The 11,202-nt window shown below is 50.1% G+C and overlaps 5 protein-coding genes across 6 annotated transcripts in view; 3 read left to right on the top strand and 2 right to left on the bottom strand.

Annotated features, from left to right (window-relative positions):
• The window catches only part of FVEG_07784 (hypothetical protein), a gene marked incomplete at its 5' end in the record, with an annotated part of 2,716 nt that extends 1,989 nt beyond the window's left edge, over window positions 1–727 (bottom strand). The window contains one exon of the mRNA XM_018896456.1: window positions 7–727. Within this exon, the coding sequence (XP_018753930.1) occupies window positions 7–727 (721 nt within the window). The remainder of the gene's footprint in view (window positions 1–6) is intronic.
• Window positions 728–1,288: 561 nt separating this feature from the next.
• FVEG_16184 (hypothetical protein) lies at window positions 1,289–3,553 on the bottom strand. The gene is made up of 3 exons (XM_018905422.1): window positions 3,089–3,553; window positions 2,983–3,030; window positions 1,289–2,927 (listed from the first exon to the last, which is right to left on the bottom strand). The coding sequence occupies exons 1-3, from the start codon at window positions 3,365–3,367 to the stop codon at window positions 2,703–2,705; spliced, it is 552 nt and encodes a 183-aa protein (XP_018753928.1). The 5' UTR covers window positions 3,368–3,553; the 3' UTR covers window positions 1,289–2,702.
• FVEG_07783 (uracil phosphoribosyltransferase) lies at window positions 1,413–2,630 on the top strand. The gene is made up of 3 exons (XM_018896455.1): window positions 1,413–1,875; window positions 1,931–2,289; window positions 2,352–2,630. Exons 1-3 carry the CDS (start codon window positions 1,724–1,726, stop codon window positions 2,609–2,611), a joined length of 771 nt encoding a protein of 256 aa, XP_018753929.1. The 5' UTR covers window positions 1,413–1,723; the 3' UTR covers window positions 2,612–2,630.
• Window positions 3,554–3,779: 226 nt separating the features above from the next.
• FVEG_16183 (GTP cyclohydrolase II) lies at window positions 3,780–7,924 on the top strand. 2 transcript variants are annotated; one of them, XM_018905420.1, is made up of 19 exons: window positions 3,780–5,126; window positions 5,184–5,302; window positions 5,380–5,388; window positions 5,443–5,446; window positions 5,502–5,567; window positions 5,620–5,759; window positions 5,812–5,855; window positions 5,911–5,948; window positions 5,997–6,066; window positions 6,116–6,155; window positions 6,206–6,261; window positions 6,308–6,433; window positions 6,484–6,639; window positions 6,693–6,696; window positions 6,768–6,930; window positions 6,985–7,014; window positions 7,073–7,158; window positions 7,235–7,304; window positions 7,355–7,924. In XM_018905420.1, the coding sequence occupies exons 1-19, from the start codon at window positions 4,834–4,836 to the stop codon at window positions 7,365–7,367; spliced, it is 1,527 nt and encodes a 508-aa protein (XP_018753926.1). In that variant the 5' UTR covers window positions 3,780–4,833; the 3' UTR covers window positions 7,368–7,924. The 2 variants fall into 2 exon arrangements, with proteins under 2 accessions (XP_018753926.1, XP_018753927.1); XM_018905421.1 differs by having other exon boundaries at window positions 3,780–4,341; window positions 4,426–5,126; window positions 6,693–7,158.
• Window positions 7,925–9,297: 1,373 nt separating this feature from the next.
• On the top strand, window positions 9,298–11,081 carry FVEG_07780 (hypothetical protein). The gene is made up of 2 exons (XM_018896454.1): window positions 9,298–10,277; window positions 10,329–11,081. Exons 1-2 carry the CDS (start codon window positions 9,914–9,916, stop codon window positions 10,406–10,408), a joined length of 444 nt encoding a protein of 147 aa, XP_018753925.1. The 5' UTR covers window positions 9,298–9,913; the 3' UTR covers window positions 10,409–11,081.
• The last annotated feature ends 121 nt before the right edge of the window (window positions 11,082–11,202 follow it).

Raw genomic sequence — 11,202 nt, 5'->3', positions numbered from 1 at the left:
CTGTACCGCTATTCGGGGCCAACTGTGATTTGGGCTTCTCTTCTTCAGAAGCCGAGTCTTCCGACTCTGAGCTTTCTGCCCGCTGAGCCGCCAACCTGTCAATCAATCGCGGTCGCCGTTTCTTCGGTCTCGGTGATTCATCATCGTGATCCTTGGCCGTCGATTGCGCCGCACTTGAGCTGAGTTTTGAGGTTGGGATATCGGACTTGCTTCGAGGGAGGGGTCTAGATCGAACATTCGAACCTTTTGGGCTCTTCTTTGAAACCAGTGATGGTGGAGGAGGGGCGCTGGCTTTGGTCTCATTTTCAGAGGCACCGGCTACAGGTCGCTTTGGTAGTGTAGTCGCAGGCTTCATTTGTTTTGGAGCAGTAGATTTTGTTTCCTCTTCGATTGGTTCGGAAGGCACAGCTTCCAGGCGCTTTCTCTTTCTCGTGTCGGTCGCATCGCGTGATCTTGATTTCTGATCATCTCCGGCTTTCGCGTGAGCGGGTTCATCGGGTCGCTTCTCAACAACGTGCTTTGGCGTTGGTTCAGATGTCGATCTCGGTAGCGACGGTTTTGATGGCTTCGCGATGGATGCGGCAGAGTCGGGGCGGCTGCTCAGAGCAGTGAACGATTCGGTGGGTTTGAATGGCATCGCGTCGCGCATGAAGCGCTTGCGCACAGGTTTGCCATACGTCATCACCTTGCGCGGGACTGACGCTGTCGAGCTATTTCGTGACGCCATAGTGTGCTCAAGTTCTGAGAGCAGAACGCGACAGTTTGAGTGGTGGGTTTATATCATATAATGAGGTTGTTGGAAGTTGAAGGGATAAGCTATGACGACGATGCAAATGGTTGTGGAGGTAGGTCGCACCCGTTAGTGGCAGGTTCACGCCGGCAAATAAAAGGACAAAGAATGCGGCGCGCTGTCACGGATGCAGTTGCAAAGGAAAGGATGATAAAAGGGACTCTGTTGCAAGGAAAGCGAGCACAATAGATGAATAATAAAACTGAAGATCATTCACACTGAATCACTGTCATGGTGGATGGATTGATCAATGAAACCTTGAAAAGGCTACGGCTGCAGTGCCGTGTTTAGCATAAAAGCTTGGGTCACATTTCGGCTGTCAATAGAGAGAGCTAAAAACTGAAGCACATCGTTCAATAGAAGAATATTAGTAGTTAACAAAGAACAATTAAATCGAATTAACTGCATAGAGTGCTTTTCGTTAAATGACTTCCAAAGCGCCACTTCCATTGTTCTCATCCCATCTCGTTATCTATACCATTGGATATTCATTCTCATCTCCACTGTCGCTATCGTGAATCCATGCCCATGCCACTGCCATGCAGTGACTAGAGTGAGTGCGGTCTCCTCCGATTTTGCGAGTATCGTAGGGTAGGGTCCAGGCGCCGCCGGCCGATTTGCATCCCCGTTTTAAGCATATGCGAGACCAATACGATTGAGCATAGCAAGCGGGCAAATGCAATGCAATGCAATGCAGGGCTACCGACTTGTCTTATCCTCGAGAGCTCTAGTTGATGCCGAGCTTCTTCTCTCCGCCTTTCAATTCGTTCAATCTTATACCCAAACCTCTTTTATTTTACTCTTCAACCTCTTTCTAGGTTATACCAACGATTGTACTCCGCTCGCCCACTTGGAAATATCTGAGCTTTACTTCAACCCCGCCATCACCACCGCCGACTTCTTACAACAACTCAAACACTAACAACAGCTAACATGGCGGACAAGACTCAAGATACTCACACGACACCCGTCGGTCCCTCATACCGCACTCACCAGCAGAAGCCCAGTGCCACCGTCTCTGTCGACGTCAAGCTAGACAATGTCCATGTTCTGTCGCAGACCCCTCAGCTCATTGCCCTACTGTCGTATGTCCACTTCCCTAATTGGGCCTCCCAAGCCTCGGAGCTGAGAATTGTCCAGGAAAATTCGTAGCAAGGAGACCGAGAGAGCAGACTTCATCTTCTACTCCAACCGAATCATTCGATTGCTAGTTGAGGAGGGTCTCAACCACTTGCCTGTCATTGAGCACACTGTCACTACACCCATTGGCCGAAACTACAATGGTCTCATGTTCCAGGGCAAGATCTGCGGAGTGTCCATCATGAGAGCTGGTGAGGCTATGGAGCAGGGTCTCCGTGACTGCTGCCGCTCTGTTCGTATTGGAAAGATCTTGATCCAGCGTGATGAGGAGACGGCCCAGCCCAAGCTGTTCTACGATAAGCTGCCCGAGGATATTGCTGACCGATGGGTGCTTCTTTTGGATCCTATGTTTGCTACTGGTACGACGATATCCCATTTCACATGTCTTTCGTGTCGCAATCCGTTTAACGCAGATATACAGGTGGCTCTGCTACCATGGCGGTTCAAGTTCTCAAGGCCAGGGGCGTCCCTGAGGAGCATATCCTGTTCCTCAACTTGATTGCAAGCCCCGAGGGTGTCAAGAACTTCTCTGCCAAGTTCCCCCGCTTAAGGGTCGTGACAGCTTTCATCGATGAGGTTTGTCACACCGCCTGCATGTACTGTCGCAACGTATTGGCTAACCGGGCATTTCTAGGGCCTCGACGAGAAGAAGTATGGATGCTCAACTCCGATGACACATGATGTGCTGACCAATCAACAGTTATATCGTTCCCGGCCTGGGAGACTTTGGAGACAGATTTTACACCATCTGAGGAAGGAATCATCGCAAAGTTTATATATCCCGAGTCGTAGGCGCATAGAAAGGGGTCGTCGAGTCATGGGTGTAACAAGTCTTGGTATTGATACAAAGCGCATAAAAGAAACGATTAATAGTCATCCTCTCCGTAGTGCTCGTCGTCGTCTTCATCGACCGCCGTTCGGTTACCTCGTCCAGCTCCTGCTCGAGATGTGCCAGTGTAGCCAGGCTCTGCTGCGTTATCCTCCTTGGCGACGGCGTCTACAAGCTGTTAGAGATTGTCAATGGCCTCATAGAAGGAATATTGTATACTGACCTGCTGCGTCAACCCATTCACCGTAAACGTCGACCGCCGCAGACAGATCTGTCGCAAAGTTAGCACCCAATGCGCCGGAGGCAAGGAGAGTCCGTGGAAGCCGTACAGTTGACCGCGCATTGGAACTTTTGCCCGCAGACACGGCAGTCGAGTTGTCCGACACCAGCCTTCTTATCGAGCTTGACCGAAACCGAGTTTTCGTGGTTACAGAAGAGGCATGCGAAAGTGGGTAGGAAGGGGATCTTTCTGGATTAGTGTGAGCGCAAAAGCCCCAGGGCCCCCCTAAGACAGAGAGAGAATACGAAAATGAAACGACAAGGGATCGGCTTGGAAGACGGACCTTCTTGGGCCCCATGGGCTTACTTGAGGACTTGCGCTTGCCCATGATGTCTGTGAGTTCCGCGATTCGTGCGCGACCGGAACGAGAAGAAACGCGAACCGGGGAAAAAAGATGATAGTGAATTTGCTGATGTCAAGCTTTGGGCTGGGCTAGACTAGGCAGCCCAGGGCAGGCAGTGGGCAGGCAGTCAGTCCCAGTGGAGGAAACAAGGCGCCAGTCAGGGATGTTTCGTTTGTTCCGTTCGTTATCTTATCAGCAGAGAGAAACTGTGTTTGTCGCATTGCACGTGCTCACTGTCTAACAAGCGGGTTTGGGCTCTGTTAGTGCGGCAGTTGGACGGTAGGCGTGTTTCTAGTGCATGCACCAAGCGGGGAGACAAGGCCGATTGCCCCGCCCCCGCCTCCCGGCGACCTCCGTGATTCTATACACAAACGCCGGATTCCGCGAAGGCGATCCTTATCAGACTAGAAGGATGAGGATAAGAGGATAAGCTTGGGAGAGCATTGGTATCAGGATTGCATGGGTGAGTTTAGAGGGCCGTTTGTTCGCTAACGCCGCATCAATGGGTGCTTGTTGGTGGGTGTGAGTGGCCATTGACAGACAAAGACAAGTGTAATTAAACGAGAAAACAGTCAGAGACATGAGCAAACAACCAAACCAACCAATAACTAAACAGACAACACAACCTCACTAAGAACGGAAGCATCTTCCTTGCATATTCTCCTGACCATCACCTTCTACACCGTCACCTTGACCTTCACCTTGAGATTGGGCGCTGACGACTAAACGCAGGGGGATTCTCCTCCGATTTGGCGGGGTAGACATAGCTCCCCTGGCCTGGCTATGACCTAGGCCGGTGGGGATTGAGGCTTGAGACTTTTGAACGTGCCGTCTTATCATGTGGTCTCTTATCAGCGAATCGTCAACTGTCAATTCCATGCTGATAGACGCAGGTCAGTCACTGGCTATCATGACTGCTCCTTGTTGGGAGAGCTCCCCTCTCTTCTCTCATTTACTTGGTAGCTAGCCTGATTACGGCGGCCCGATACTTGAAAGTTATGATTGTATAGGGGCCTTTCCCGTTGATCTGCTGACCTTGGAAGGTCACACATGAGGTTAGAGTAGCACAGTTAGGGTGATACGGATCTTGATATCTACAATTTATGTACTATCTGAAGCTCTTGGAAGGTTGGGAATGTGCTACAGCTCCCTCCCCCTGTTCATGACGACCCCGTTGTAAGGCATGTGTCACCTTGGATGGCTTTCTCCGACCGCTCTTCCTGTTGTTCCGGTCACTCTCCACGTTTTTCTTTTCCTTCCTTTCTGGAAAGCAAACTCTCTTTCTCTTTCTTTTACTTAAACTGTATTATATCGACTTCTCTGCAACACATATCGCAACCTCACGTTCGCAACACAGACTACCCTAGAGATCCGCACTCCACCCCACGTTTACGTCTACGTCTACGTCTACGTCTACGTCTACGTCTACGTCTACGTCTACTGCCATCATCATGGCATCTGACGATCAGCAATCCAGCATGCTGGAAGCTCTACAGGAGATTCAGCGCACCCAGGCTCTTCTAGTGAACGCGGTCGAATCGCTTTCTGGTAGATCGATCGAGGAATCAGGTGGAGATGTTGGCAAGAACACCGTCCTTGAGCCAGGTTCTCGTGAAGATGACAATGAGGGCGGAACACCTTCAGTAGAAGTCCCTGCTGCCTCTGGAGACAAATTGAAAGCTCCTGCGCTTCCCTCACCTGACCAGCGTCAACAGCAAGGATTCACATCGCGTATCATTCTGACGTGAGGATTCCTGTATACAAGCTCCACTAACACCGTTCGCTCACACAAGGTAACTAGGACTTACCCCAAGCAAATTGGAATTAATCCTTTGCCCATGGACTGGGGAAATCAAGACCCCGTTAAGCGTGGCCCTATCGTAGTTTCAAGGGCTGCTTCTACTATTCGACGTCGTAATGGTTCGTCCGTCCGTCCGTCTGTGTCTGTGATGCATGTGTGTTAGTTAGTGTTACTGACTTTCGTAACTTGCGTTTAGCCGTTGGAGGTTTGTTATCCCCCCCTGTTACTGATGTCTCCCTTTGTTAACCGTGTTGTCTAGCCCAGTGAGTTATCAACCACCTCTCGTTTCGGGAGAAACCATGCTAAACAGGTTGTTAGTGGTGGTTCGTACTCGATCTACTATGCCCTCGCCGTTGCCAGCAACGAATTGAACGCCGACCACCGGTATGTCTTTTGATCCCGACGCAAAAATCCATAACTAACAGCGTATTCCCAGTCCCGACTTCACCAACACCGAGCCGGCCGCGAACATTGGCCCTTTCCCTCAATGGGGAGACCCCAAGAAGATTGTTGCCATGGACCCCTGGGGACATCTCGCTCCCTGGCTGTTCAAGGACACCATCGAGAAGGACAACGGTATGGATTGTGATACCAATTGATAAAGTGGTGTTACTGACGGCTTCATTAGTCGATATTCGACCAACCATTGCCATCACCAAGGCTCATATGAAGGTCGGTGTTTGGATCGATTGGAAGAGCAAACAGCTGTCGCTAACCTTCTTATCAGCTTCCTGAACTTGACGAAAGTGTCAAGGCTGGTCGACTGTGAGTTCGCTCTTCCGTAATCTTCGTAGTACAAGCTGACCTTTGCAGTGTCCCCGATGGCAAGGTTTGCCTGAACGATCAGGGTGAACTGGCTGTCACCAAGTTTGCCGTTGAACCTGTATGTCCGCAACATAAGTAGTCAAAGCAAGTCTAACTTCACACTCTAGGTCTGGTACCTCCCCGGTGTGGCGGAGCGATTCGGTATTGGTAAGTATACAGCCATTGCTTGATGTTGTATAACAACTAATACGACAAAGACGAGGCCACTCTACGACGTTCCCTGTTTGAGCACACAGGAGGAAGCTACCCGGAGGTAAGTAAGCTATGCTTTGGAAGATCTCACTGCTAATACGCTCAAGCTTATCACACGCGGAGACATCAAAGTATTCCTTCCTCCGATTGGTGGTCTCACTGTGTACTGCTTCGGAGATCCAGCCAAGATGTCGGATGAATCGGTTCGACTGTCTCTGCGAATCCACGACGAGGTATGATTCCCCGACTTTGTGTAAGACCCCGAACTCACCGTGTTCTGCAGTGCAACGGTAGCGACGTGTTCGGATCTGATATCTGCACTTGCCGTCCTTACTTGATCTTTGGTATCGAGGAAGCGGTCAAAGAGGCCCAGAATGGTGGCAGTGGTGTTGTCATCTACTTCAGAAAGGAAGGCCGTGCGTTGGGAGAGGTCACCAAGGTAAGCGTTACCTGATCACAACTCACAGGAGCAAATCTAACTATTTCCCTCAGTATTGTAAGGATGAAATCTCTCAAAATTCGGCGAAGCAGCTGTCGTGCAGATCTGGGGTACTAATTCTGGGGTAGTGGTCTACAACGCCCGTAAACGCGGAGCCGATCGCGCATCAGACTATTTCAAGAGGACCGAGAACATTGCAGGTGTCAAAGACATGCGATTCCAGGCTCTCATGCCGGATATCCTGCACTGGCTGGGCATCAAGAAGATTGACAGGATGCTTAGCATGAGCAAGTGAGCGCCTGAGAGTCGAACACGTCGAGGAATTGACAGCTGACATATCTCTAGCATGAAGCATGATGCGATTGTCGGACAAGGGTAAGCTGATGATGAGTCGGTTGTGTTAATTTTTGATGCGAGATTAACATGATTTTAGAATCCCCATTCATGAGAGGGTCGAGCTTCCAGAAGAACTGATACCCGCTGACTCGCGAGTCGAAATTGACGCCAAGATTACAGCTGGTAAGTGAAATGAGAGCCGGCAGACGAGATGAGGCCTCAGCTTCATAAATCAAGACGGAAACTAACGGAGATGAAGGCTACTTTACCACTGGTAAACGTATGACTACCGAAGAGCTCCAGGCGGTCCAGGGAAGAATATGGGAAGAGTGAGTACTATCCAATCCAAGAGCCGTGCAAAGACTGATGACTGTGGCAGCTTCGACCATTAAACGAAACCGGATAGATACGGGCTCGAGCTGTATGTACAGTAGGGACGTGGCGTTGAGGGTCGCGGGGTGCGTCAGCAGCTTCCCAAGTTTGCAGGTTACTGCAGGTCGGTCTGAGCCGTTTTGCGTGGGGGAAGGATGATGATTGCTCAGAATCCATACGATGGCGACGATGCCACGGTACCATTCATCCGTGGTGTTGGGGCTGAGTGTCCCGAACGAGGTACCCGGTCAAGGTGGCAGGTCATACAGGGCAGTTGATGGGTTGGATACAGTGAGAGAAGACCGTTGGGAGCATCCGTTTTCGAGTTTAAGCGCGTCCGGGAGGGAGTTGCTAGCAAGGTTGTGCATGGTGTAGAGGTTGCGAGATTTGAAGATGTAGAGTGACTGACTGACTGACACTGAGCGAGAGAGTGGAACTCGGAATGGAAGCCTACCATACCCTACTAACGTTTAGTAAGGGGATGATGGGCCAGGATAGATAATTTAGTACCGAATGAATTGAATATCCACCTTTCGAGGCCCGTCCGTAAGGTAGGCTGTTCCCTAATGGAATCGGTGAGGCGGTCACAAGTCACAAGGACCGTTTTTAATGAGTTGTAATTGCATATTTTGCTGACTCCGACACCGTATCCGACTAAAGGAGCATTTACCGAACACCGATACAACCTTAACCTTGTACGGTACCGTATGATAAGGCACCCATGTATGATTGTATGTGTGAGAATGGAGTCGCTTCTGGCTATGTCTGTACACGTGTAGAGCACGTCTTGTGGTCACGAGCATGAGCATGAGCCAAGGGCAAAGGGTCAGTCATTGATGCACGAGGCGGAAGAGATTAATACCCAAGGTACCTAGATAACTCAGTCAGTCGCCTTGAATTGACTCTGATGCTATCAAAAGAAAACCTCCGAAGGTTGCTTACCCCGGCCCGAGAAGACGATCAACGATCCATCACCATGCTATGCTACCTATGCCATGCCATGCTATGCCATGCCACGCTATTATGCCATGCCATGCAGTTCCATGTTGTGCCATGTTTATTGCCGAACTGGGTGGATTAATTGCCCCGGGTGATTAACGTGTACATCAATGATCTCGGCCATGGTTCATTCATGTTCATCAGGTACGAGGTCATCCATAGGTGATGGTCAAGGTAATGATTGTCTAACAGAATGCTCATCATGGTGAATAACTTTCCCCTTCTCAATATCATCGCATCACACACCCATCATTCTGCTTTGCTTGTAACCCAACCCACATCCAAAGATCCAGCCCCCATCCAGAAACGCTCTCGACTGTACACCATCAAAAAGGAGACCGATACGCTAGAGAGCCTTGGCCTAACGGATGGCCTTTCGTTCTACGGAGTACTATCGTTAGTATCCATCCAAGCGAGGGTTGGTTGGTAGTGAATAGTGTCATAGACGCGTTCTGTCTTGTCTTTTTTCGATCGATGCAGTACATGACATATAGAGTTCACTCGGATGCAATGCCAATCCTCAAGATTGATCCCATTCCAAGGAAAACAAACAATAGAACGTTTCGTCTTCCTAAGCGGTATGCATCTTGACGGCCTGTTGGGTAGCAATGCGACAGTAGCTCCGACAGGTATTCCCATAATTTTGCCTTACCGCCAGAAGTGCCCTAGGTCTACCCATTCCACTATCCACGTTCCGCCGGGCCCGAATAGACGAGTGCCTCAGCAGGGCGAGTCATCACTGGCTTTACAGGCTTGGAGACCCCCGCATATGCCTGCACGGGAAACCCGCCTGCAGTCCCCGGGGCCCGCGTCCCTAGTAGCCAAAAAGGCCCAGGGGGACAAAGACCAGGATTCTGGGCCATACACCAGGAGACACGCACCCAGACCAGCGAGTGAAGATGGGTTGGTGTTGGCAACCAGATGCAGCGATGAGCCGACAAGTGGTAAGCAGATGAGGAAAAAAAAAGACTCTTTGACTATTCTGAGTAGTATGAGCCTGGTCTGGTATCTGGACTGCGGCCTTTTTTTTTTTTTCGAACACGAATAGAGGACCCCGTCGTTGCGTGATGCCAAAAGAGTCTAACCTCTGAATGGCCGAGTACCTGGACAAGATCGTGATGGTACCTGTACCTGTACCGAGAGAGAGAGAGGATCGGAGAAGGGAAAGGTACCCATGTCGGCCAACTCCAAAGCTTGTTATTACTGTAATGATGACCTGCTGTGCAGCGCAACGCACACACGCACGCACACGTCCCCAACGCAATGGCACCCTTGTTTATTACCTTACTTAGCTTACCCGCCTGGTCTAACCGCAGCAGTGGTAGCTCTACCACATGTACACGAGGAGGTGGTTGATGTGTGTGGATGTGGATGTGGATGTGGATGCCTTGATATTTGTCTCTATGTATACATATTCGAGCTACTGCCAGCTCTTCCCGTCCATTCAAAGTCTCTTTCACTTTCTTGTTATTCTTCTCAAATGTGAAACCATCTTTCCAACTTACCTATTTTAATGCACATACAACTTTCAACCTTCAACGAGCAACACATCTAACACATACACACAATGGCCTCTTACATACGAGACAGTCGCAGTTCGGTGAGAGCTCATAGGCGAGACTCGTCGTCATCCTCATCCTCAAACACAAACTCCAACCGCACAAGACCACGACTTCTTCGCTCTAGTGCCACGGAACCTTCAATCACTGCTTCAAATGCCATCAGTGGTTCATTCGCTGGCCCTGGCTCACCACACAGAGCAACTGATCTCCTCAACCGTGTTGCCGTCTACTCGCCATCTTCAGAAGCCACAACTCCAGGTTCAGTCTCACGCCACGCCGAGCCCATCTCAATCTGCCGTGATGACCGAGAGCACTCGCCCTCCAGCAGCCCAGGAAGCCAATCCGTCGTGATGGTCGACTCACCATCTGGTACGTCTCACATCCACGTCCCTATACCAGTCAACACTAACATCAGTTAAGGTTATTACTTTAGCTTTCCTAGCTTTGAGGAGTGGAACAGGGACAACCAAGAGGATATGAACAAGGACTCGGATGATTGAGATGTGACGGGAAAGAGGGTGAGAGGAACCAAATGGCCTCAAACCGAAAAGGGAAAACAACATGACTACGACAGAGCGACCTCAACAGAACAGTCGCTCATCCAGCACGGCCACACTCTCAACGAGATGGTAGAGGCCTTCGCTGACGGCTCAAAGAGGAGCAAGTGACAGCGAGGCCATTGGAACCAAGGGATCAGAAACGCATCGTCGACCAACAACCACAACCACAATCACACCCGCCTTTTTACCAATATGAGACTGGAATAAACGAGGTTGTGGCTGGCTGATTGCGCCCTAGGACTAGGCTGGGTGGATAGAGGTGAAAGGCTTCTTGGTAGAAGAGAAGCGGACGCTGAAATCGAGCTGTACACGATGAATGAATGAGGAATAGCTGCACCTTTTTAGAAAGGTGGAGTGCAAGGGGGACCAACAACATAGCACAACAGAGCAGAACAGACGGTCTGGGTGAATCTCAGGACCCATTCATGGACAGAAAGCAAGACGCTTAGATCCAGTTGGACGAGGTCTGCCAAAACACAAAGAAAACAGATAAAAATTATACACATCTCCCTGAAACATTCCCTAATTCATAAGTGGTAATCAATCTTGTTGTCAAATGTGATGGAACAGCATAAACTATGACATACTTTGGTTGTCGGTTCCTTGAATAGAGACTCAAATGACAGCATCCATCGTAAGCAGAGAGTCTTGCGCCTTGGTAGGACAAGAGTCGTCCACGCGGGTCAAGGCGCTAAGCTCAGGCTTGAAAAGAGACCATTGTGGCTGTGGCTGGC

The sequence above is a fragment of the Fusarium verticillioides genome, chromosome 3 (genome assembly GCF_000149555.1).
Source record: "Fusarium verticillioides 7600 chromosome 3, whole genome shotgun sequence".
NCBI classification, from domain to species: Eukaryota; Fungi; Ascomycota; class Sordariomycetes; order Hypocreales; family Nectriaceae; genus Fusarium; species Fusarium verticillioides.
This window is presented reverse-complemented; position numbering and strand designations above follow the sequence as displayed.